Source organism: Bombina bombina, chromosome 8 (genome assembly GCF_027579735.1).
Source record: "Bombina bombina isolate aBomBom1 chromosome 8, aBomBom1.pri, whole genome shotgun sequence".
In the NCBI taxonomy this organism is placed as follows: domain Eukaryota; kingdom Metazoa; phylum Chordata; class Amphibia; order Anura; family Bombinatoridae; genus Bombina; species Bombina bombina.
The window spans coordinates 16,634,120-16,661,399 of record NC_069506.1 but is presented as its reverse complement, the minus strand read 5'-3'; the positions used below and the strand labels follow the sequence as shown (position 1 = coordinate 16,661,399).

The 27,280-nt window shown below is 38.7% G+C and overlaps 1 protein-coding gene across 1 annotated transcript in view; it reads right to left on the bottom strand.

Moving 5' to 3' along the window:
- LOC128638274 (leucine-rich glioma-inactivated protein 1) overlaps positions 1-27,280 on the bottom strand; it is a 111,910-nt gene that overhangs the window by 18,192 nt on the left and 66,438 nt on the right. Inside the window, exons 3-5 of the mRNA XM_053690139.1 lie at positions 10,309-10,380; positions 9,308-9,379; positions 1,406-1,477 (exon numbers count right to left, since the gene is read on the bottom strand). Coding sequence (XP_053546114.1) covers positions 1,406-1,477; positions 9,308-9,379; positions 10,309-10,380 — 216 coding nt within the window. The remainder of the gene's footprint in view (positions 1-1,405; positions 1,478-9,307; positions 9,380-10,308; positions 10,381-27,280) is intronic.

The following is a 27,280-nucleotide window of genomic DNA, read 5'->3' as shown; positions in this document are numbered from 1 at the left end:
TGATCTTGCTAGTTTAGTAGTTTTGTAGGTTAGGTCAGTTCCGTGTTTAAATTCGATATAAGAATATATTGCTTGACCAGTTTTTAGTATATAGATGCAGTATTGTTTTTATTATGTACTTGTTTAATGTTATTGGTACACCGGATTTACACAGAGAATAGTGTACAGACAGTTTGTTGACAGAAGGTTCCTAGGATACGGACATATTTGAGTGAAAATGGCACCAAAGTGTGTGTGTGTGTGTGTGTATATATATGTGTTTATATGTGTTTATATGTGTAAATGTGTATATCCATACAATTATACACATATAAACATAAATACACATGTATACACATATAAACATAAATACACATGTATACACATATAAACATAAATACACATGTATACCCATACAATTATACACATATAAACATAAATACACATGTATACACATATAAACATAAATACACATGTATACCCATACAATTATACACATATAAACATAAATACACATGTATACACATATAAACATAAATACACATGTATACCCATACAATTATACACATATAAACATAAATACACATGTATACACATATTTAGAAATGCACCTATCCATTATAGTCTTTTCCAATCAAACACCTTGTCATATACTATATACCTTTTAACCCTTATAATTATTATTTTTTTATATCTATATTATATTAGATAGCTTATATATGAGTGTTATACTTTATTTTAATGTATTTATGTTGTGTTTGGTGCAAATTTTAAATTAGTGCTAAACCTTTACACAAGGACTTCAGTCGTGCTAACTCAACAAGTGCAAATTTAGTTTGCGCTTGTGTGGCCATGTTAACTTTAAACTAGCATGTGCTAAAGTTAGCATGCCACTTGCAATCATCAATTTACTTTTAACATCAATTTACTTATAACATCAATTTTGCTTTGTTCTCTTGGTATTCTTAGTTGAAAGTTAAATGTAGGTAGGCTCATATGCTAATTTCTTATCCCATGAAGGCCGCCTCTTACCTGAATGCATTTTGACAGTTTTTCACAACTAGAGGGCATTCATTCATGTGTACCATATAGATAACATTGTGCTCACACCCATGGAGTCACCTAGAAGTCAGCACTAATTGGCTAAAATGCAAGTCTGTTAATAGAACTGAAATAAGGGGGCAGTCTGCAGAGGCTTAGATACAAGGTAATCACAGAGGTAAAAAGTATATTAATACAATAGTATTGGTTGTGCAAAACTGGGGATTTGGTAATAAAGGGATTATCTATCTTTTTAACAATAACAATTCTGGTGTAGACTGTCCCTTTAATAAACAAGCCCAGTATGACTGTATACAATTGGCCCTCCTTGTTTACACACAGCACCCACCTACAAGTGCGCATCATGGGTCTGCTCGTTACTTACAGGTGGATGAGAGATTTTAACCCTCGGAATGCATTCCTAGATATTGAGTTAATTTTGTTGTCTTCAATGAACCTAGAAAAATAAATAGAAATAGGTCAGTGTATGTTACTGAACCAAGAAAATGCATAGCTGTATCAATGACTTCTCAATAAAGCGCATGTAACAATTAATGTGCTATAAAGTGTAGTAAAATAAGTCACTCCAATCCCTGCACACTCCGAGTCACTTGCCTGTTATAATGGGTGATAAAATGCTTTTCAATAATTTACTATATCTATTAAAAAGAGAAAGTCTTTCTACACTGAACATTGTAGCACTCTGCTACTGCTTATCATCATGATTAAAGTGTCCTTAAACTCTGCCTTTTAATGTAGTAAAAATGAATTCTCAGAATATTAATATCAACCTCTCAGTATCCAGGGGTATTTTGCACCTCAAAGACAAAGTGAACATTTTGGCACCCTGAACATTCACCATGACCTGAGTTACAAGATACAGATCAGCACCACGCATGCTAGACCTTCACCCTTCCTAGCTCCGCCCACATAACCCCACCTGTCTGGGTAGGTAAATTCAGCAATACAGACTTTAAAGCAAAGGATCATGGGGCACACACACACATATATATATACAATATATATATATATATATATATATATATATATATATATATATATATATATATATATATATATATATATATATATATATACTGTATTGTATACACACACACACATACCAGATGGAGGTAGCAGGTTGATGTACTATTGTAGATTGCTATAATGAAAGATTATATCTATGTCAATGTCAAAAAGAGCCTCGTTCTCATGCTGTCAGACACGGCAAAGAACCTAGCGCAGAGAAGGGGGTAAGTCTCGCGGCGATGTGTAGTACTTTAAAATATATATGTAAATGAATAAAAATTAAAGATGCTATTTTTTTTTTTAATTAAAATACAGCCTCATACTAAAGTTTGGGGCCAATTGGGTAAATTTTTTAAAATTAACCTGACCTCTGGTTAGTTTTCAGAGTGCTAATTGCTACGCAAGCTCATTATTTATCGCTGGTTATTTATCGATTTTGACCGTTTGCGGGCGTGATAAATTAGCGCTCCACTTGTAATCTAGCCATCTGTCGTTAAGTAGAATGCCAAAGGGGACATTTTCCAGCAATTCTAAAGTAAGTTATTTTCCCGTCCTTAATCAGAGCCAGCACCAGAGTATTTTGTGGTGTTCAATGAAGCTGAAACTTTAGTCTCCATTGACTTTTGGTGCCACTTTCTTTAAAAAGAAATTGACCTTTGCCTAAAAGAGCACAAATAATTATAAAACCGCTAATTTTATGTTATCTTTCATTTAAAGGATTTATTACTTCTTACTCACAGTAACCAGGTCTCTGACCTAAACCTTAAAGCTACCGGCCATGCAATTAAAATACAGGTTAGATGGAAAATGAAAAATAATTATTGTGTTGAAGAACAAAAACAAAAATTTAAAGGGACACTGTACCCAAATTTTTTCTTTCGTGATTCAGATTGAGCATGACATTTTAAGCATCTTTCTAATTTACTCCTTTTATCAATTTTTCTTCATTCTCTTGGTATCTTTATTTGAAATGCAAGAATGTAAGTTTAGATGCCGGCCCATTTTTGTTGAACAACAACCTGGGTTGTACTTGCTGATTGGTGGATAAATTCATTCACCAATAAAAAAGTTGATGACCAGAGTACTGAACCCAAAACAAGCTTAGATGCCTTCTTTTTCAAATAAAGATAGCAAGAGAACGAAGAAAAATTGATAATAGGAGTAAGTTAGAAAGTTGCTTAAAATTGAATGCTCTTTCTTAATTACAAAAGAAAATTTTTGGGTACAGTGTCCCTTTAACTTGAAACCTTTAAATTTCATTTAATAAATATTAATCTTTAAAGCATTTGTAACACCTAACAGAGAATGGTGGGGTTTTTTTTTGGGGGGGGGGGGGTTGACAGTAGCTCACGGAAATCACACTAATTAGTGCCTCAGGGAATTTTTATTATCCAAGAGGTCAGACTAATTATTAGCATATTGATATTAAATTGATTAAGCATGAATCCCATAGAAAGTTTCTGAGATTTATTTTAAAGATCTAGTTTAAATTTTTATAGAATATTAAAAATTAAATTAAAATAAATCAGCTTTGGACACACGGTGAAGTTATGACACAACAAAACACTTATATGGAATACAAAGCTGCCAGGGATCTTAATAAATTATCATTTCAACAAACTTAGAAGTTTCACCATAAATACAGCGTCTTTATTTTCTGCATTGACCTGAGCCATGACATGTAAACAATAGTAACCCCATACAAAACACTTAGGGCAGGGTGAGATTCTCCTCATTAAATATCGCTAATGAGGCCATATACCAGATGTGACATAGTAGCCACTGAATTTGAATTCAGCTATGTAGTCAATTGCAATATTTCCCATTCAATGGGATATCCGACCTGTGGCCTAGATTTGAAGTTTGGCGGTAAAAGGGCTGTTAACGCTCCGCGGGCTTTTTTCTGGCCGCACCATAAATTTAACTCTGGTATCGAGAGTTTAATCAAATGCTGCGTTAGGCTCCAAAAAAGGAGCGTAGAGCATTTTTACCGCAAATGCAACTCTCGATACCAGAGTTGCTTACGGACGCGGCCGGCCTCAAAAACGTGCTTGTGCACGATTCTCCCATAGGAAACAATGGGGCTGTTTGAGCTGAAAAAAAACCTAACACCTGCAAAAAAGCAGCGTTCAGCTCCTAACGCAGCCCCATTGTTTCCTATGGGGAAACACTTCCTACGTCTGCACCTAACACTCTAACATGTACCCCAAGTCTAAACACCCCTAACCTTACACTTATTAACCCCTAATCTGCCGCCCCCGCTATCGCTGACACCTGCATATTTTTTTTAACCCCTAATCTGCCGCTCCGTAAACCGCCGCAACCTACGTTATCCCTATGTACCCCTAATCTGCTGCCCTAACATCGCCGACCCCTATATTATATTTATTAACCCCTAATCTGCCCCCCTCAACGTCGCCGACACCTGCCTACACTTATTAACTCCTAATCTGCCGAGCGGACCTGAGCGCTACTATAATAAAGTTATTAACCCCTAATCCGCCTCACTAACCCTATCATAAATAGTATTAACCCCTAATCTGCCCTCCCTAACATCGCCGACACCTACCTTCAATTATTAACCCCTAATCTGCCGAGCGGACCTCACCGCTACTATAATAAATGTATTAACCCCTAAAGCTAAGTCTAACCCTAATACTAACACCCCCCTAAGTTAAATATAATTTACATCTAATGAAATTAATTAACTCTTATTAAATAAATGATTCCTATTTAAAGCTAAATACTTACCTGTAAAATAAATCCTAATATAGCTACAATATAAATTATAATTATATTATAGCTATTTTAGGATTAATATTTATTTTACAGGCAACTTTTTAATTATTTTAACCAGGTACAATAGCTATTAAATAGTTAAGAACTATTTAATAGTTACCTAGTTAAAATAATAACAAATTTACCTGTAAAATAAATCCTAACCTAAGATATAATTAAACCTAACACTACCCTATCAATAAATTAATTAAATAAACTACCTACAATTACCTACAATTAACCTAACACTACACTATCAATAAATTAATTAAACACAATTCCTACAAATAAATACAATTAAATAAACTAGCTAAAGTACAAAAAATAAAAAAGAACTAAGTTACAAAAAATAATAAAATATTTACAAACATAAGGAAAATATTACAACAATTTTAAACTAATTACACCTACTCTAAGCCCCCTAATAAAACAACAAAGCCCCCCAAAATAAAAAATTCCCTACCCTATTCTAAATTTAAAAAGTTACAAGCTCTTTTACCTTACCAGCCCTGAACAGGGCCCTTTGCGGGGCATGCCCCAAGGATTTCAGCTCTTTTGCCTGTAAAAAAAAACATACCATACCCCCCCCCCCAACATTACAACCCACCACCCACATACCCCTAATCTAACCCAAACCCCCCTTAAATAAACCTAACACTAAGCCCCTGAAGATCTTCCTACCTTGTCTTCACCATACCAGGTTCACCGATCCGTCCTGGCTCCAACATCTTCATCCAACCCAAGCGGGGGTTGGCGATCCATCATCCGGTGCTGAAGAGGTCCAGAAGAGGCTCCAAAGTCTTCCTCCTATCCGGCAAGAAGAGGACATCCGGACCGGCAAACATCTTCTCCAAGCGGCATCTTCAATCTTCTTCCATCCGGTGCGGAGCGGGTCCATCTTGAAGCAGGCGACGCGGATCCATCCTCTTCTTCCGTTGTCTCCCGACGAATGACGGTTCCTTTAAGGGACGTCATCCAAGATGGCGTCCCTCGAATTCCGATTGGCTGATAGGATTCTATCAGCCAATCGGAATTAAGGTAGGAATTTTCTGATTGGCTGATGGAATCAGCCAATCAGAATCAAGTTCAATCCGATTGGCTGATCCAATCAGCCAATCAGATTGAGCTCGCATTCTATTGGCTGTTCCGATCAGCCAATAGAATGCAAGCTCAATCTGATTGGCTGATTGGATCAGCCAATCGGATTGAACTTGATTCTGATTGGCTGATTCCATCAGCCAATCAGAAAATTCCTACCTTAATTCCGATTGGCTGATAGAATCCTATCAGCCAATCGGAATTCGAGGGACGCCATCTTGGATGACGTCCCTTAAAGGAACCGTCATTCGTCGGGAGACAACGGAAGAAGAGGATGGATCCGCGTCGCCTGCTTCAAGATGGACCCGCTCCGCACCGGATGGAAGAAGATTGAAGATGCCGCTTGGAGAAGATGTTTGCCGGTCCGGATGTCCTCTTCTTGCCGGATAGGAGGAAGACTTTGGAGCCTCTTCTGGACCTCTTCAGCACCGGATGATGGATCGCCAACCCCCGCTTGGGTTGGATGAAGATGTTGGAGCCAGGACGGATCGGTGAACCTGGTATGGTGAAGACAAGGTAGGAAGATCTTCAGGGGCTTAGTGTTAGGTTTATTTAAGGGGGGTTTGGGTTAGATTAGGGGTATGTGGGTGGTGGGTTGTAATGTTGGGGGGGGGGGTATGGTATGTTTTTTTTTACAGGCAAAAGAGCTGAAATCCTTGGGGCATGCCCCGCAAAGGGCCCTGTTCAGGGCTGGTAAGGTAAAAGAGCTTGTAACTTTTTTAATTTAGAATAGGGTAGGGAATTTTTTATTTTGGGGGGCTTTGTTATTTTATTAGGGGGCTTAGAGTAGGTGTAATTAGTTTAAAATTGTTGTAATATTTTTCTTATGTTTGTAAATATTTTATTATTTTTTGTAACTTAGTTCTTTTTTATTTTTTGTACTTTAGCTAGTTTATTTAATTGTATTTATTTGTAGGAATTGTGTTTAATTAATTTATTGATAGTGTAGTGTTAGGTTAATTGTAGGTAATTGTAGGTAGTTTATTTAATTAATTTATTGATAGGGTAGTGTTAGGTTTAATTATATCTTAGGTTAGGATTTATTTTACAGGTAAATTTGTTATTATTTTAACTAGGTAACTATTAAATAGTTCTTAACTATTTAATAGCTATTGTACCTGGTTAAAATAATTAAAAAGTTGCCTGTAAAATAAATATTAATCCTAAAATAGCTATAATATAATTATAATTTATATTGTAGCTATATTAGGATTTATTTTACAGGTAAGTATTTAGCTTTAAATAGGAATCATTTATTTAATAAGAGTTAATTAATTTCGTTAGATGTAAATTATATTTAAGTTAGGGGGGTGTTAGTGTTAGGGTTAGACTTAGCTTTAGGGGTTAATCAATTTATTAGAATAGCGGTGAGCTCCGGTCGTCAGATTAGGGGTTAATAATTGAAGGTAGGTGTCGGCGATGTTAGGGAGGGCAGATTAGGGGTTAATACTATTTATGATAGGGTTAGTGAGGCGGGTTAGGGGTTAATAACTTTATTATAGTAGCGCTCAGGTCCGCTCGGCAGATTAGGGGTTAATAAGTGTAGGCAGGTGTCGGCGACATTGAGGGGGGCAGATTAGGGGTTAATAAATATAATATAGGGGTCGGCGGTGTTAGGGGTAGCAGATTAGGGGTACATAGGGATAACGTAGGTGGCGGCGCTTTGCGGTCGGAAGATTAGGGGTTAATTATTTTAAGTAGCTGGCGGCGACGTTGTGGGGGGCAGGTTAGGGGTTAATAAATGTAATACAGGGGTCGGCGGGGTTAGGGGGAGCAGATTAGGGGTACATAAGTATAACGTAGGTGGCGGTCGGCAGATTAGGGGTTAAAAATTTTAATCGAGTGGCGGCGATGTGGGGGGAGCTCGGTTTAGGGGTACATAGGTAGTTTATGGGTGTTAGTGTACTTTAGGGTACAGTAGTTAAGAGCTTTATGAACCGGCGTTAGCCAGAAAGCTCTTAACTCCTGCTATTTTCAGGCGGCTGGAATTTTGTCGTTAGAGCTCTAACGCTCACTTCAGAAACGACTCTAAATACCAGCGTTAGAAAGATCCCATTGAAAAGATAGGATACGCAAATGGCGTAGGGGGATCTGCGGTATGGAAAAGTCGCGGCTGAAAAGTGAGCGTTAGACCCTTTAATCACTGACTCCAAATACCAGCGGGCGGCCAAAACCAGCGTTAGGAGCCTCTAACGCTGGTTTTGACGGCTACCGCCGAACTCCAAATCTAGGCCTGTGTTTCTTTAAATTATCCGTAACTGCTATTTTTGTGTAAACCTATGAGAGTTTTTAGCTTCTCGTGTTTTATGTCCCATCATGCATTAATCATCTGATACGTTACTTTTCTATTGCGTATCTGAAATCCCTCCTACTCCTCATCATTTATTAAAATACTTTGTTTATGCCACTCCATCTCCACTGGCAAAAATAACAAAGGCTACTTGTACACAAAAGTCAAAGTGAAACTTCAGTTTAAGACACATGCACACTCCCAAGCCTACCTCAGTATGCTTTCATAGAAATGTTCTAAAGGTGCTACGTTTCAATGAAGGAGACCAAAAGAAAGAGGCAGTTTGAAAAAAAAAAGTGATTTGGATTTTTTTCATTTTTTTAAATCTGAATGATGGAAGTTTCATTATAGCCTTTATATCCCACAGAGTAGTTAATTATAAGCAGCATCTCTACAGCTGGGCTTTTACATGTGCCTAGATATATTGCGAGTACTAAAGTGTCTATCAACATTGGTTCATTTTAGCTTTATTACGCAGTTACTAGCCATCAGACGTGCACGGGTGAAAAATTTGTTTTGTCCGAAAGATTTGTTTCAGATTTTTTCAAACGTTCCGTTCGGCTGAATTTTGGCCATGCAGGCATAAAGTTTGGATGGATGTTGGATTCAAATTTGTTAAAGTTAAATCCAATGGGAACAGCTAATATAGACAATTAATCCATTATAGGATTTCAACTATTTAAAAGAACATATATTTTTTTTCAATGTTAAAAGAACATTAAGGCTGTCCCTAACATCAGTCATTAGTAATAATATAGCAGGATTTGGACAGGAGTTGATTGACAAATGAATGGTAAGACCTCCTGTACCTCATTACAAACCAAGGAGCTTATTAACCAAATATAAATCCACCCCCCATCCCATTCCTGCACCTTTTTTTGATGCCAAATGACATGAACAAATAAATCAATTTTGTCAAATAAACATTTTTTTTCTTCCCTTCTGTCCAATAATGTATTTGGCTGTTGGTGCATCAAACCACTCAAGGAATCAGCTACATTTGAATGCAAATCTCTACTAGACATTTAAATAAATTCCATAACAGAAGCTATAAAATAGCCACCTCTGGGAACCACACTTTTTTTTACTCACAGGTACTCGAGGTGTTTCAGCCCCATGAAAGCATCGTCAGCGATTGTGTCAAAGGAACTTGAGGTAAATAAGCTGCGAAGAAGCAGAAACGATGTAAAAGTGAACAAAGTCAAATATCAGAAGTGTAAAAAGGTTAACGGATGGTGAACAAAAGATTTATAATATATTAGTTTAGTTAAAACTGTAACTCAGAGGGGAGGTGTCAATCGTTGTCAAATGAGTGATGTTTTAGCAATATAAATAATAAGAAATTCAAATGTAACGCTGGGAAACAATATATAAAAATGCCACAGAAGAATATACCATGATCTTCCCCTTGACAATGATCAAATATTCTATAAAGCTCCTTTTTATATTTGTTAGACTATTACATTTGAATTTTGAGTCCTATACAATTACAATGAAATATTCCACTATTATATTTTCTGTATTATTTATATTTGAATTTCTGAATTTTGCATTTGGTAAACAATAAAGTAAAATTAAATGTTGGGGGGAAAAAACTGAGATGTTTTGCAAACCTTTGAAATTCATTTAGAGTAAATAAAATAGGCTAATCATGTTTTCTTCTTTATTTTAACAAGGACATTTACTTAGTTTTTCGTTTGTTTTTTTTGCCATAGAATGGATTAATATGCATTTGATAATTTGATAAAACAGTCATAGGGAACTTATGTTGTATATATTTTAGTAAAACTTTTACAACTAAAAGAGATGTATATTAGCTAATAATTTCCTATATTTAGATGTTTATTATTCCATTAATGATCTTCGAGCTTAAAACGTTAACATTTTCATAGACAAATTGATCTGTGAAACAATATGAAAGGGCCAATGCCTGGTTACACCTGGGGTTACTTAATTGAAAAAATATTATTTTATTTTATAATTTCTTCTTATGGGTTGCCATTTATTATAGTTTACTTTTGGGGGTCAAAACAAGAGTAGAGCTAACAAAAAATACAGGCACACATTAGACTTATAGTATTTGTGGTTCTTACAGTATTTGCAACGTCTGTGATGGAGCAAAGCTTCCAGGAGGAATATAACTGAAGGTACAGCGAAGGAAAGACCTGCAAGAAATAAAGTAACAGGCGTATTAATTTCTCTGTAGAGCATAGTCAGCAGAAAAGCAGCAACTCCACCCACCCCCCTGCTCATCCCCCTACCAAGTCCCAGATTGGTTCTGAAAATGTGATTTAATGAACCAGTTCTTAGTTTTCAGTTAGTCTGCCTGTCTGTCCATGTTACATATACAGTATATATATATATATATATATATATATATATATATATATATATATATATATATATATATATATATATATATATATATATACTTTGACATCTGAATTGCTGCATTTTATATTGTTAAAATGTAAGAAGTCAAACTAAATAGTAGTTCAGAAATATTGACTTCTTGATATCCACATGCTGATTTGTCACACAACCTAATATTTTGTTTCCATGGTTGACAAAAATAATGTAGGTCTTTGTAACCGTCAAGGCTAAACAAACAGATTGCACAGTGCGCTAGCTGACATAGCCTATGGTTAAAGCAAGGGTTAGGGCTGCTGTTAGGGAAACGGTTGAGGCTAGGGTTAGGGCTAAGTTAACTTTAGGGCTTAGGGTTAAGACTAGGGTCAGGGAGAGAGTTATAGTTAAGATTAAGGTTAGAGAACAAAAGTGAATGCAGGAGCACCGGATAAAGTTCTAAGTTTTATTTTAGTTAAAACATGGAAATAAGGCTACCTTCAAAAACAGGAGCAGTGGTGAATGTGTGGGTATCCCAGTTACCCGCTGACGCGTTTCGGCATTATGCTGTAATCGTAGCATGAGTAACACCTGAATTGCATACCTTTTTATACCTTAATAGAGCCTAGTAATTGGCTAAAAGAAACATGTGACCAATACTTCACAAACACACCTTGGAGTAAAAACAGGCCCCCTAATAGACATTTAACACAATTCACTTCAACTAGTTATATATACATTTCGGATTTCTTGTATGGTACATATTGCAAAAATGAACTTCAGTATTTAAAATTCCATTGTATACAGAACATTCATTAGGTTACAAGAAAAGCTTATGTAAATTACATTATAAACTTATGCAAATTACATGAAGTCATCAAACTGCATATTATGCACATAGAGATTTCATTTTGGATGGCAAAAGTAATTACACTTATATGACTGTATCTTATATTATAATAACTGTAGCCACATTCATCAAGCGCCAAGACCCAGTGCCAGTTAAATCCCCTGAGGAATGACGTGGCACTGGATAGACGTCACAGTTAAAAAAACGCTCCCAAGCTGCATTATAGTGAGCTGAGAAGCTCAGACGCTTGCTCTTTTAATTTCCAGCGTTACCAGCAAGCTGGAAGCGCTGTGAGTGATGTCATCTGAGCGTTAAGAGAACGATCAGCACCTCGCTTGGAAGCTTTCCTTGAACACTCCAAGCGAGCGCAGGGCTCACTGGAGGCGCTTGCCGAACGCGGTCCGTATCACATACGGTTACATATTCTCACACAAAAAGACATTACACCCTTAGATATAGTGTGTCAATCTATCTGGCTTAGAAGTGAGCAATATACTAGAATGTTATAAGATACATACCTCCGGCTAACTGCCTAGGCATATACATATAAATGGCTAACTGCCTAGGCATATACATATAAATGGCTAACTGCCTATGCATATACATATAAATGGCTAACTGCCTATGCATATACATATAAATGGCTAACTGCCTATACATATACATATAAATGGCTAGTAACTGCCTATACATATACATATAAATGGCTAGTAACTGCCTATACATATACATATAAATGGCTAGTAACTGCCTATACATATACATATAAATGTCCAACAGCCTATGCATATACATATAAATGGCTAGTAACTGCCTAGGCATATACATATAAATGGCTAGTAACTGCCTAGGCATATACATATAAATGGCTAACTGCCTATGCATATACATATAAATGGCTAACTGCCTATGCATATACATATAAATGGCTAACTGCCTATGCATATACATATAAATGGCTAGTAACTGCCTATACATATACATATAAATGGCTAACTGCCTATGCATATACATATAAATGGCTAGTAACTGCCTATGCATATACATATAAATGGCTAACTGCCTAGGCATATACATATAAATGGCTAACTGCCTATGCATATACATATAAATGTCTAACTGCCTATGCTTATACATATAAATGGCTAACTGCCTATGCATATACATATAAATGGCTAACTGCCTATGCATTTACATATAAATGGCTAACTGCCTATGCATATACATATAAATGGCTAACTGCCTATGCATATACATATAAATGGCTAGTAACTGCCTATGCATATACATATAAATGGCTAACTGCCTATGCATATACATATAAATGGCTAACTGCCTATGCATATACATATAAATGGCTAACTGCCTATGCATATACATATAAATGGCTAGTAACTGCCTATGCATATACATATAAATGGCTAACTGCCTATGCATATACATATAAATGTCTAACTGCCTATGCATATACATATAAATGGCTAACTGCCTATGCATATACATATAAATGGCTAACTGCCTATGCATTTACATATAAATGGCTAACTGCCTATGCATATACATATAAATGGCTAACTGCCTATGCATATACATATAAATGGCTAACTGCCTATGCATATACATATAAATGGCTAACTGCCTATGCATATACATATAAATGACTAACTGCCTATGCATATACATATAAATGGCTAACTGCCTATGCATATACATATAAATGGCTAACTGCCTATGCATATACATATAAATGGCTAACTGCCTATGCATATACATATAAATGGCTAACTGCCTATGCATATACATATAAATGGCTTATATAATGATAATTCTACAGTCTGACCAGGATACAGAATCTTAACACCAGAAGTTTATTAAATCAAATTCTGAATTCAGGCCCACAGGGACCCTTGTATTTAATCTATGGATCCAGAGACTTATGTACTGGATTTTCTCACGACCCATGAAGTAAGATCTAGGATAAGGGAACACCTTTGTAATATCAAACAATGTGATTTGTCTATGCCACTTGTTCAGCACTTCAAGGCCAAACACAATAAAGACACAAGCTCTTTCACATGGTCTATAATAGAAGTAGTTAAGACTGATACAAGAGGCGGGGACAGAAACAGTCTTTTATCCAAACGGGATGTTTTTTTGGATCCATAGATTAAATACAAGGGTCCCTGTGGGCCTGAATTCAAAATTTGATTTAATAAACTTCTGGTGTTATTCTGTATTCTGGTCAGACTGCAGAATTATTATTATATGGGCCATTTATATGTATATGCATAGGCAGTTAGCCATTTATATGTATATGCATAGGCAGTTAGCCATTTATATGTATACGCATAGGTAGTTAGCCGGAGGTATGCATCATATAACATTCTAGTATATTGCTCACTTCTAAGCCAGATAGATTGACACACTGGGGCCTATTTATCATGATGCGAGCGGACATGATCCGATATTGCGGATCATGTCCGCTGCACATCGATAAATGCTGGCAGTATACGTTCTCTGCCTTTATCATTGCCCCCTGCAGATTTGCGGCCAATCGGACGCTAGCAGGGGATGTCAATCAACCTGATCGTATTTGATCGGGTTGATTTCCGGCGATGTCTGCCCGCCGCCTCAGAGCAGGCGGACAGGTTAAGGATCAGTGGTCTTCATAACTTGTGTTTCATAACTTTCATAAATGAGTGCTCGCCAGAAACACGGGGCATCAAGCTCCATTCAGAGCTTGATAATTCGGCCCCACTGTATCTATCACTAATATCATCTATATATTCACTAAGGGGTTAATCTTTACAAGAATAAGAATGTTTTCTTTCTAATATTCCACCATTATATAGAAAATTATTTAACATTTAGGATCTATTGTTCTTTGGGTTTAATGTTAATTTGAATATTAATGTCCTTTCATTCCTCTTAAAGGGCGTGTGGCGTGGGCAGGTTAGGTTTCTAGAAAGAAAATGACAACCCATCAGCTGCAGACATTGTAAATTGATGCTGTCACATGAAATACAAATTGTATGACAAATCCAAGACTCAATGATGAAAAAAAAATATGTGTAGATACTATTAAATAAATTAGGTTTCTGACAACTTGTTTGCCACACAAAAGAAAAATCACATATTAAAAACTTTAACTTGCATAACAGAAAAATGAGTCATATAATTGTCATATTTCCAGGAATTTAATATGAATGTTTTCACTTTGTTTCTGTACAGATCAGTTAGAAATATTCCACTGTGTATTTGAGTACAAAGTAGAAAGCGTCCTGTAAAAAAATATATTACAAACATAACACTAGGGGGCGCAGAAGCATAAAAAGAGAGGAAATGCAAATAGTGACATATTGTAACATAACACATAGCATAACACCAGGGGGCGCAGAAGCATTAAAAGAGATGACATGTAAATAGTGACATATAGTAACATAACACTAGGGGGCGTAGAAGTTCCTTTAAAGACACATTTATGAGGCCAATTTAAACTTTTAATTTCTGTGTACTGGGAGTTAGGGGAATACTGTGGGATACAAAGTAAACTCTAGATTAATGGGTTTTAGACCTATACTGTGGAAACTTGGGTAGCATAAATATATAACAGTGTGTAAAGTGGCTACAGGAGGACTTTATGTGTACAGGGTGCAGGTGAATACTCAGGGATACAGGAGGACTTTATGTGTACAGGATGCAGGTGAATACTGTGGGATACAGGAGGACTTTATATGTACGGAGTGCAGGTGAATACTGTGGGATACAGGAGGACCTTATGTGTACATGGTGCAGGTGAATACTGTGGGATACAGGAGGACTTTATGTGTACAGGGTGCAGGTGAATACTATGGGATACAGGAGGACTTTATGTGTACAGGGTGCAGGTGAATACTGTGGGATACAGGAGGACTTTATGTGTACAGGGTGCAGGTGAAAACTGCGATACAGGGGGACTTTATGTGTACAGGGTGCAGGTGAATACTGTGCGATACAGGGGGACTTTATGTGTACAGGGTGCAGGTGAATACTGTTGGATACAGGAGGACTTTATGTGTACAGAGTGCAGGTGAATACTGTGGGATACAGGAGGACCTTATGTGTACAGGGTGCAGGTGAATACTGTGGTATACAGGAGGACTTTATGTGTACAGGGTGCAGGTGAATACTGTGGGATACAGGGGAACTTTATGTGTACAGGGTGCAGGTGAAAACTATGGGATACAGGAGGACTTTATGTGTACAGGGTGCAGGTGAATACTCAGAGATACAGGAGGACTTTATGTGTACAGGGTGCAGGTGAATACTGTGGGATACAGGAGGACTTTACGTGTACAGGGTGCAGGTGAATACTGTGGGATACAGGAGGACTTTACGTGTACAGGGTGCAGGTGAATACTGTGGGATACACAAGTACTTTATGTGTACAGGGTGCAGGTGAATACTGTGGGATACAGGAGGACTTTATGTGTACAGGGTGCAGGTGAATACTGTGGTATACAGGAGGACTTTATGTGTACAGGGTGCAGGTGAATACTGTTGTATACAGGAGGACTTTATGTGTACAGGGTGCAGGTGAATACTGTGGGATACAGGAGGACTTTATGTGTACAGGGTGCAGGTGAATACTGTGGGATACAGGAGGACTTTATGTGTACAGGGTGCAGGTGAATACTGTTGGATACAGGAGCACTTTATGTGTACAGGGTGCAGGTGAATACTGTGGGATACAGGAGGACTTTATGTGTACAGGGTGCAGGTGAATACTGTGGGATACAGGGGGACTTTATGTGTACAGGGTGCCAGGTGAATACTGTGGGATACAGGGGGACTTTATATGTACAGGGTGCCAGGTGAATACTCTGGGATACAGGAGGACTTTATGTGTACAGGGTGCAGGTGAATACTGTGGGATACAGGAGGACTTTATGTGTACAGAGTGTATGTGAATACTGTGGGATACAGGAGGATTTTATGTGTACAGAGTGTAGGTGAATACTTTGGGATACAGGAGAACTTTATGTGTACAGGGTGCAGGTGAATACTGTGGGATACAGGGGGACTTTATGTGTACAGGGTGCAGGTGAATACTGTGGGATACAGGGGGACTTTATGTGTACAGGGTGCAGGTGAATACTGTGGTATACAGGAGGACTTTATGTGTACAGGGTGCAGGTGAATACTGTGGGATACAGGAGGACTTTATGTGTACAGGGTGCATGTGAATACTGTGGGATACAGGAGGACTTTATGTGTACAGGGTGCAAGTGAATACTGTGGGATACAGGAGGACTTTATGTGTACAGAGTGCAGGTGAATACTGTGGGATACAGGAGGACTTTATGTGTACAGAGTGCAGGTGAATACTGTGGGATACAGGAGGACCTTATGTGTACATGGTGCAGGCGAATACTGTGGTATACAGGAGAACTTTATGTGTACAGGGTGCAGGTGAATACTCAGGGATACAGGAGTACTTTATGTGTACAGGGTGCCAGGTAAATACTGTGGGATACAGAAGGACTTTATGTGTACGGAGTGCAGGTGAATACTGTGGGATACAGGAGGACTTTATATGTACGGAGTGCAGGTGAATACTGTGGGATACAGGAGAACTTTATGTGTACAGGGTGCAGGTGAATACTGTGGGATACAGGAGAACGTTATGTGTACAGGGTGCAGGTGAATACTGTGGGATACAGGGGGACTTTATGTGTACAGGGTGCCAGGTGAATACTCTGGGATACAGGAGGACTTTATGTGTACAGGGTGCAGGTGAATACTGTGGTATAGAGGAGGACTTTATGTGTACAGGGTGCAGGTGAATACTCTGGGATACAGGAGGACTTTATGTGTACAGGGTGCAGGTTAATACTGTGGGATACAGGAGGACTTTATGTGTACAGGGTGCAGGTGAATACTGTGGCATACAGGAGGAATTTATGTGTACAGAGTGCAGGTGAATACTGTGGGATACAGGGGGACTTTATGTGTACAGGGTGCAGGTGAATACTGTGGGATACAGGAGGACTTTATGTGTACAGGGTGCCAGGTGAATACTGTGGGATACAGAAGGACTTTATGTGTACAGGGTGCAGGTGAATACTTTGGGATACAGGGGGACTTTATGTGTACAGGGTGCAGGTGAATACTGTGGGATAAAGAGGGATGTTTATTGTTCTGGTATATAGGAGGACTTTATGTGTACAGGGTGCAGGTGAATACTGTGGGATACAGGAGGACTTTATGTGTACAGGGTGCAGGTGAATACTGTGCGATACAGGGGGACTTTATGTGTACAGGGTGCAGGTGAATACTGTGGGATACAGGAGGACTTTATGTGTACAGAGTGCAGGTGAATACTGTGGGATACAGGAGGACCTTAAAGAGAAAAGATGTAAATCCTGCGCAGAAGACAGATGTGGGGAAGTGGATTGGGAATACCTCTAGCTCTCCTCAGCGGGTACCCTAGTGTACCCAATATAAATAGAAAACGGTAGGGGGTGGAGGTGAGCGCCAAAGTAGGCTGAGGAAGGGGGGAAGGGGACGACAGTTAGGCTGATAGAGTGGTGCCCATAATGTGGGTCCTCCTAATGATAGTTGTGGAGTAAGTGTACAAAGTATAATGATAAAATGGTTATATAGGGTAAAAATGTATATCAATATTTATTCCACACAATTGGTTAAAAATGTCAGTGATCTTCTAAAAAATACAGTCAAAAAAATAATAAACAATCATAGACAATCATGGATCCATGTTACAATAACGAAATGTTGAAAAAGACATAAAATCAAAATAAAAGTAGAAATGTACAATAAAAATGAGCTGATACACTTAAAAACGTTTGGCAAAGAATGACCTGATAGGCCAAGTATCTAAGTATGGATGGTACACTATGGTACAGTCCAGATATTGATGAGTGTTCTTATAGTTGTATTTATCCAAACAGATAGCAATGTGACAAAAGAAAGTGTCTTTATCTATATCCAATTCTGAAAAAATTCCAAAACAGTGTGTGTCCTGTGCTTGAAACAATAGAAATAAAAATAAAAATACAAACTTAAAAATGTGAAAAACAATGTGATCACTGGATGTCAAAAAAATGGAAAAAGTTAGAAAAAAATAAGTAACTTAGCAAAAATGTGGAAATCCTCAAACAAGTAAAGCAAAAAATTAGTCTTTCAAAAGTTAATCAAAAAGTGTCCAAAATGATATAGTGATTTCTGTGCAGTGAAGTTGTCGCCCAGTTTGATGCAATAAGACAAATAAAACTGTGCAAAAACCTGTAAAGAAAACAAACAATACTATAATATATACAAACTGTTCAGTGGGTATATCAGTATTATGCTTACTCAAATCAGTCGACGCGTTTCGGCCATGTACTCCTGGCCTTTATCAAGACTAACATTGTGAGTAAGCTAAGGGAATTTATAAGAGCTGTAGCTGATGTTTGGGCGCCAAAAACTAATAGGCCACGCCCCTTCCTGTTAAGTGCATTATGGGTATGGGCAAAAAGTTTCGTTTTAAGTCGTGCTATTAAAAAATTAATTTTAACTATTAGCTGTTACTGTGTTCTCAGGGCCAATTCTGTTTGGAATATTACCTTTACATATATGCCCTTGGTTAGCATATTTAGGGTTGGTAAAATTGTTTTCGACCTGCACTTCCGGTTTCGCTAATGTTTACTGTGTTGGCTTCCGGTTTCCCTTCTGTGTACTAGTAATGGCTTATGTCCTATGAGTGAATGTTAATGTTTTGCTTCAATGACTCTCTATTTGTTTGTTGAACAAACCCCCTTTGTTTATTATAAATTGAAGCTTCCGATTTTTATTTTCGTTATATCTCTATGTTAATTTCGTTAGGCACATATTTCACTTCCGGAAGTGCTATAAAATAGCGATTGAAGCAAAACATTAACATTCACTCATAGGACATAAGCCATTACTAGTACACAGAAGGGAAACCGGAAGCCAACACAGTAAACATTAGCGAAACCGGAAGTGCAGGTCGAAAACAATTTTACCAACCCTAAATATGCTAACCAAGGGCATATATGTAAAGGTAATATTCCAAACAGAATTGGCCCTGAGAACACAGTAACAGCTAATAGTTAAAATTAATTTTTTAATAGCACGACTTAAAACGAAACTTTTTGCCCATACCCATAATGCACTTAACAGGAAGGGGCGTGGCCTATTAGTTTTTGACGCCCAAACATCAGCTAAAGCTCTTATAAATTCCCTTAGCTTACTCACAATGTTAGTCTTGATAAAGGCCAGGAGTACATGGCCGAAACGCGTCGACTGATTTGAGTAAGCATAATACTGATATACCCACTGAACAGTTTGTATATATTATAGTATTGTTTGTTTTCTTTACAGGTTTTTGCACAGTTTTATTTGTCTTATTCCATCAAACTGGGCGACAACTTCACTGCACAGAAATCACTATATCATTTTGGACACTTTTTGATTAACTTTTGAAAGACTAATTTTTTGCTTCACTTATTTGAGGATTTCCACATTTTTGCTAAGTTACTTATTTTTTTCTAACTTTTTCCATTTTTTTGACATCCAGTGATCACATTGTTTTTCACATTTTTAAGTTTGTATTTTTATTTTTATTTCTATTTTTTCAAGCACAGGACACACACTGTTTTGGAATTTTTTCAGAATTGGATATAGATAAAGACACTTTCTTTTGTCACATTGCTATCTGTTTGGATAAATACAACTATAAGAACACTCATCAATATCTGGACTGTACCATAGTGTACCATCCATACTAAGATACTTGGCCTATCAGGTCATTCTTTGCCAAACGTTTTTAGGTGTATCAGCTCATTTTTATTGTACATTTCTACTTTTATTTTGATTTTATGTCTTTTTCAACATTTCGTTATTGTAACATGGATCCATGATTGTCTATGATTGTTTATTATTTTTTTGACTGTATTTTTTAGAAGATCACTGACATTTTTAACCAATTGTGTGGAATAAATATTGATATACATTTTTACCCTATATAACCATTTTATCATTATACTTTGTACACTTACTCCACAACTATCATTAGGAGGACCCACATTATGGGCACCACTCTATCAGCCTAACTGTCGTCCCCTTCCCCCCTTCCTCAGCCTACTTTGGCGCTCACCTCCACCTCCTACAGGAGGACCTTATGTGTACAGGGTGCAGGTGAATACTGTGGTATACAGGAGGACTTTATGTGTACAGGGTGCAGGTGAATACTGTGGGATACAGGGGGACTTTATGTGTACAGGGTGCAGGTGAAAACTGTGGGATACAGGAGGACTTTATGTGTACAGGGTGCAGGTGAATACTCTTGTATACAGGAGGACTTTATGTGTACAGGTGAATACTGTGGGATACAGGGGGACTTTATGTGTACAGGGTGCTAGTGAATACTGTGGGATACAGGAGGACTTTATGTGTACAGAGTGTAGGTGAATACTTTGGGATACAGGAGAACTTTATGTGTACAGGGTGCAGGTGAATACTGTGGGATACAGGGGGACTTTATGTGTACAGGGTGCAGGTGAATACTGTGGGATACAGGGGGACTTTATGTGTACAGGGTGCAGGTGAATACTGTGGTATACAGGAGGACTTTATGTGTACAGGGTGCAGGTGAATACTGTGGGATACAGGAGGACTTTATGTGTACAGGGTGCATGTGAATACTGTGGGATACAGGAGGACTTTATGTGTACAGGGTGCAAGTGAATACTGTGGGATACAGGAGGACTTTATGTGTACAGAGTGCAGGTGAATACTGTGGGATACAGGAGGACTTTATGTGTACAGAGTGCAGGTGAATACTGTGGGATACAGGAGGACCTTATGTGTACATGGTGCAGGTGAATACTGTGGTATACAGGAGAACTTTATGTGTACAGGGTGCCAGGTGAATACTCTGGGATACAGGAGGACTTTATGTGTACAGGGTGCAGGTGAATACTGTGGTATAGAGGAGGACTTTATGTGTACAGGGTGCAGGTGAATACTCTGGGATACAGGAGGACTTTATGTGTACAGGGTGCAGGTGAATACTCTGGGATACAGGAGGACTTTATGTGTACAGGGTGCAGGTGAATACTCTGGGATACAGGAGGACTTTATGTGTACAGGGTGCAGGTTAATACTGTGGGATACAGGAGGACTTTATGTGTACAGGGTGCATGTGAATACTGTGGGATACAGGAGGACTTTATGTGTACAGGGTGCAAGTGAATACTGTGGGATACAGGAGGACTTTATGTGTACAGAGTGCAGGTGAATACTGTGGGATACAGGAGGACTTTATGTGTACAGAGTGCAGGTGAATACTGTGGGATACAGGAGGACCTTATGTGTACATGGTGCAGGCGAATACTGTGGTATACAGGAGAACTTTATGTGTACAGGGTGCAGGTGAATACTCAGGGATACAGGAGTACTTTATGTGTACAGGGTGCCAGGTAAATACTGTGGGATACAGAAGGACTTTATGTGTACGGAGTGCAGGTGAATACTGTGGGATACAGGAGGACTTTATATGTACGGAGTGCAGGTGAATACTGTGGGATACAGGAGAACTTTATGTGTACAGGGTGCAGGTGAATACTGTGGGATACAGGAGAACGTTATGTGTACAGGGTGCAGGTGAATACTGTGGGATACAGGGGGACTTTATGTGTACAGGGTGCCAGGTGAATACTCTGGGATACAGGAGGACTTTATGTGTACAGGGTGCAGGTGAATACTGTGGTATAGAGGAGGACTTTATGTGTACAGGGTGCAGGTGAATACTCTGGGACACAGGAGGACTTTATGTGTACAGGGTGCAGGTTAATACTGTGGGATACAGGAGGACTTTATGTGTACAGGGTGCAGGTGAATACTGTGGCATACAGGAGGAATTTATGTGTACAGAGTGCAGGTGAATACTGTGGGATACAGGGGGACTTTATGTGTACAGGGTGCCAGGTGAATACTGTGGGATACAGAAGGACTTTATGTGTACAGGGTGCAGGTGAATACTTTGGGATACAGGGGGACTGTATGTGTACAGGGTGCAGGTGAATACTGTGGGATAAAGAGGGATGTTTATTGTTCTGGTATATAGGAGGACTTTATGTGTACAGGGTGCAGGTGAATACTGTGGGATACAGGAGGACTTTATGTGTACAGGGTGCAGGTGAATACTGTGCGATACAGGGGGACTTTATGTGTACAGGGTGCAGGTGAATACTGTGGGATACAGGAGGACTTTATGTGTACAGAGTGCAGGTGAATACTGTGGGATACAGGAGGACCTTAAAGAGAAAAGATGTAAATCCTGCGCAGAAGACAGATGTGGGGAAGTGGATTGGGAATACCTCTAGCTCTCCTCAGCGGGTACCCTAGTGTACCCAATATAAATAGAAAACGGTAGGGGGTGGAGGTGAGCGCCAAAGTAGGCTGAGGAAGGGGGGAAGGGGACGACTGTTAGGCTGATAGAGTGGTGCCCACAATGTGGGTCCTCCTAATGATAGTTGTGGAGTAAGTGTACAAAGTATAATGATAAAATGGTTATATAGGGTAAAAATGTATATCAATATTTATTCCACACAATTGGTTAAAAATGTCAGTGATCTTCTAAAAAATACAGTCAAAAAAATAATAAACAATCATAGACAATCATGGATCCATGTTACAATAACGAAATGTTGAAAAAGACATAAAATCAAAATAAAAGTAGAAATGTACAATAAAAATGAGCTGATACACTTAAAAACGTTTGGCAAAGAATGACCTGATAGGCCAAGTATCTAAGTATGGATGGTACACTATGGTACAGTCCAGATATTGATGAGTGTTCTTATAGTTGTATTTATCCAAACAGATAGCAATGTGACAAAAGAAAGTGTCTTTATCTATATCCAATTCTGAAAAAATTCCAAAACAGTGTGTGTCCTGTGCTTGAAAAAATAGAAATAAAAATAAAAATACAAACTTAAAAATGTGAAAAACAATGTGATCACTGGATGTCAAAAAAATGGAAAAAGTTAGAAAAAAATAAGTAACTTAGCAAAAATGTGGAAATCCTCAAACAAGTGAAGCAAAAAATTAGTCTTTCAAAAGTTAATCAAAAAGTGTCCAAAATGATATAGTGATTTCTGTGCAGTGAAGTTGTCGCCCAGTTTGATGCAATAAGACAAATAAAACTGTGCAAAAACCTGTAAAGAAAACAAACAATACTATAATATATACAAACTGTTCAGTGGGTATATCAGTATTATGCTTACTCAAATCAGTCGACGCGTTTCGGCCATGTACTCCTGGCCTTTATCAAGACTAACATTGTGAGTAAGCTAAGGGAATTTATAAGAGCTGTAGCTGATGTTTGGGCGCCAAAAACTAATAGGCCACGCCCCTTCCTGTTAAGTGCATTATGGGTATGGGCAAAAAGTTTCGTTTTAAGTCGTGCTATTAAAAAATTAATTTTAACTATTAGCTGTTACTGTGTTCTCAGGGCCAATTCTGTTTGGAATATTACCTTTACATATATGCCCTTGGTTAGCATATTTAGGGTTGGTAAAATTGTTTTCGACCTGCACTTCCGGTTTCGCTAATGTTTACTGTGTTGGCTTCCGGTTTCCCTTCTGAGTACTAGTAATGGCTTATGTCCTATGAGTGAATGTTAATGTTTTGCTTCAATGACTCTCTATTTGTTTGTTGAACAAACCCCCTTTGTTTATTATAAATTGAAGCTTCCGATTTTTATTTTCGTTATATCTCTATGTTAATTTCGTTAGGCACATATTTCACTTCCGGAAGTGCTATAAAATAGCGATTGAAGCAAAACATTAACTTTTTCCATTTTTTTGACATCCAGTGATCACATTGTTTTTCACATTTTTAAGTTTGTATTTTTATTTTTATTTCTATTTTTTCAAGCACAGGACACACACTGTTTTGGAATTTTTTCAGAATTGGATATAGATAAAGACACTTTCTTTTGTCACATTGCTATCTGTTTGGATAAATACAACTATAAGAACACTCATCAATATCTGGACTGTACCATAGTGTACCATCCATACTTAGATACTTGGCCTATCAGGTCATTCTTTGCCAAACGTTTTTAGGTGTATCAGCTCATTTTTATTGTACATTTCTACTTTTATTTTGATTTTATGTCTTTTTCAACATTTCGTTATTGTAACATGGATCCATGATTGTCTATGATTGTTTATTATTTTTTTGACTGTATTTTTTAGAAGATCACTGACATTTTTAACCAATTGTGTGGAATAAATATTGATATACATTTTTACCCTATATAACCATTTTATCATTATACTTTGTACACTTACTCCACAACTATCATTAGGAGGACCCACATTATGGGCACCACTCTATCAGCCTAACAGTCGTCCCCTTCCCCCCTTCCTCAGCCTACTTTGGCGCTCACCTCCACCTCCTACAGGAGGACCTTATGTGTACAGGGTGCAGGTGAATACTGTGGTATACAGGAGGACTTTATGTGTACAGGGTGCAGGTGAATACTGTGGGATACAGGGGGACTTTATGTGTACAGGGTGCAGGTGAAAACTGTGGGATACAGGAGGACTTTATGTGTACAGGGTGCAGGTGAATACTCTTGTATACAGGAGGACTTTATGTGTACAGGGTGCAGGTGAATACTGTGGGATACAGGGGGACTTTATGTGTACAGGGTGCAGGTGAATACTGTGGGATACAGGAGGACTTTATGTGTACAGGGTGCAGGTGAATACTGTGGGATACAGGGGGACTTTATGTGTACAGGGTGCAGGTGAAAACTGTGGGATACAGGAGGACTTTATGTGTACAGGGTGCAGGTGAATACTCTTGTATACAGGAGGACTTTATGTGTACAGGGTGCAGGTGAAAACTGTGGGATACAGGAGGACTTTATGTGTACAGGGTGCAGGTGAATACTCTTGTATACAGGAGGACTTTATGTGTACAGGGTGCAGGTGAATACTGTGGGATACAGGGGGACTTTATGTGTACAGGGTGCAGGTGAATACTGTGGGATACAGGGGGACTTTATGTGTACAGGGTGCAGGTGAATACTGTGGGATACAAGGGGACTTTATGTGTAAAGGGTGCCAGGTGAATACTCTGGGATACAGGAGGACTTTATGTGTACAGGGTGCAGGCGAATACTGTGGGATACAGGAGGACTTTATGTGTACAGGGTGCAGGTGAATACTGTGGGATACAGGAGGACTTTATGTGTACAGGGTGCAGGTGAATACTGTGGGATACAGGAGGACTTTATGTGTACAGAGTGCAGGTGAATACTGTTGGATACAGGAGGACTTTATGTGTACAGGGTGCAGGTGAATACTGTGGGATACAGGAATACTTTATGTGTACAAGCTGCAGGTGAATACTGTGGGATACAGGAGGACTTTATGTGTACAGGGTGCAGGTGAATACTGTTGGATACAGGAGGACTTTATGTGTACAGGGTGCAGGTGAATACTGTGGTGTACAGGAGGACTTTATGTGTACAGGGTGCAGGTGAATACTGTGGGATACAGGAATACTTTATGTGTACAAGCTGCAGGTGAATACTGTGGGATACAGGAGGACTTTATGTGTACAGGGTGCAGGTGAATACTGTTGGATACAGGAGGACTTTATGTGTACAGGGTGCCAGGTGAATACTCTGGGATACAGGAGGACTTTATGTGTACAGGGTGCAGGTGAATACTGTGGGATACAGGAGGACTTTATGTGTACAGAGTGCAGGTGAATACTTTGGGATACAGGAGAACTTTATGTGTACAGGGTGCAGGTGAATACTGTGGGATACAGGGGGACTTTATGTGTACAGGGTGCAGGTGAATACTGTGGGATACAGGGGGACTTTATGTGTACAGGGTGCAGGTGAATACTGTGGTATACAGGAGGACTTTATGTGTACAGGGTGCAGGTGAATACTGTGGGATACAGGAGGACTTTATGTGTACAGGGTGCATGTGAATACTGTGGGATACAGGAGGACTTTATGTGTACAGGGTGCTAGTGAATACTGCGGGATACAGGAGGACTTTATGTGTACAGGGTGCAGGTGAATACTGTGGGATACAGGAGGACTTTATGTGTACAGAGTGTAGGTGAATACTGTGGGATACAGGAGGACTTTATGTGTACAGAGTGTAGGTGAATACTTTGGGATACAGGAGAACTTTATGTGTACAGGGTGCAGGTGAATACTGTGGGATACAGGGGGACTTTATGTGTACAGGGTGCAGGTGAATACTGTGGGATACTTGGGGACTTTATGTGCACAGGGTGCAGGTGAATACTGTGGTATACAGGAGGACTTTATGTGTACAGGGTGCAGGTGAATACTGTGGGATACAGGAGGACTTTATGTGTACAGGGTGCATGTGAATACTGTGGGATACAGGAGGACTTTATGTGTACAGGGTGCAAGTGAATACTGTGGGATACAGGAGGACTTTATGTGTACAGAGTGCAGGTGAATACTGTGGGATACAGGAGGACTTTATGTGTACAGAGTGCAGGTGAATACTGTGGGATACAGGAGGACCTTATGTGTACATGGTGCAGGTGAATACTGTGGTATACAGGAGAACTTTATGTGTACAGGGTGCCAGGTGAATACTCTGGGATACAGGAGGACTTTATGTGTACAGGGTGCAGGTGAATACTGTGGTATAGAGGAGTACTTTATGTGTACAGGGTGCAGGTGAATACTGTGGGATACAGGAGGACTTTATGTGTACAGGGTGCAGGTGAATACTCTGGGATACAGGAGGACTTTATGTGTACAGGGTGCAGGTGAATACTCTGGGATACAG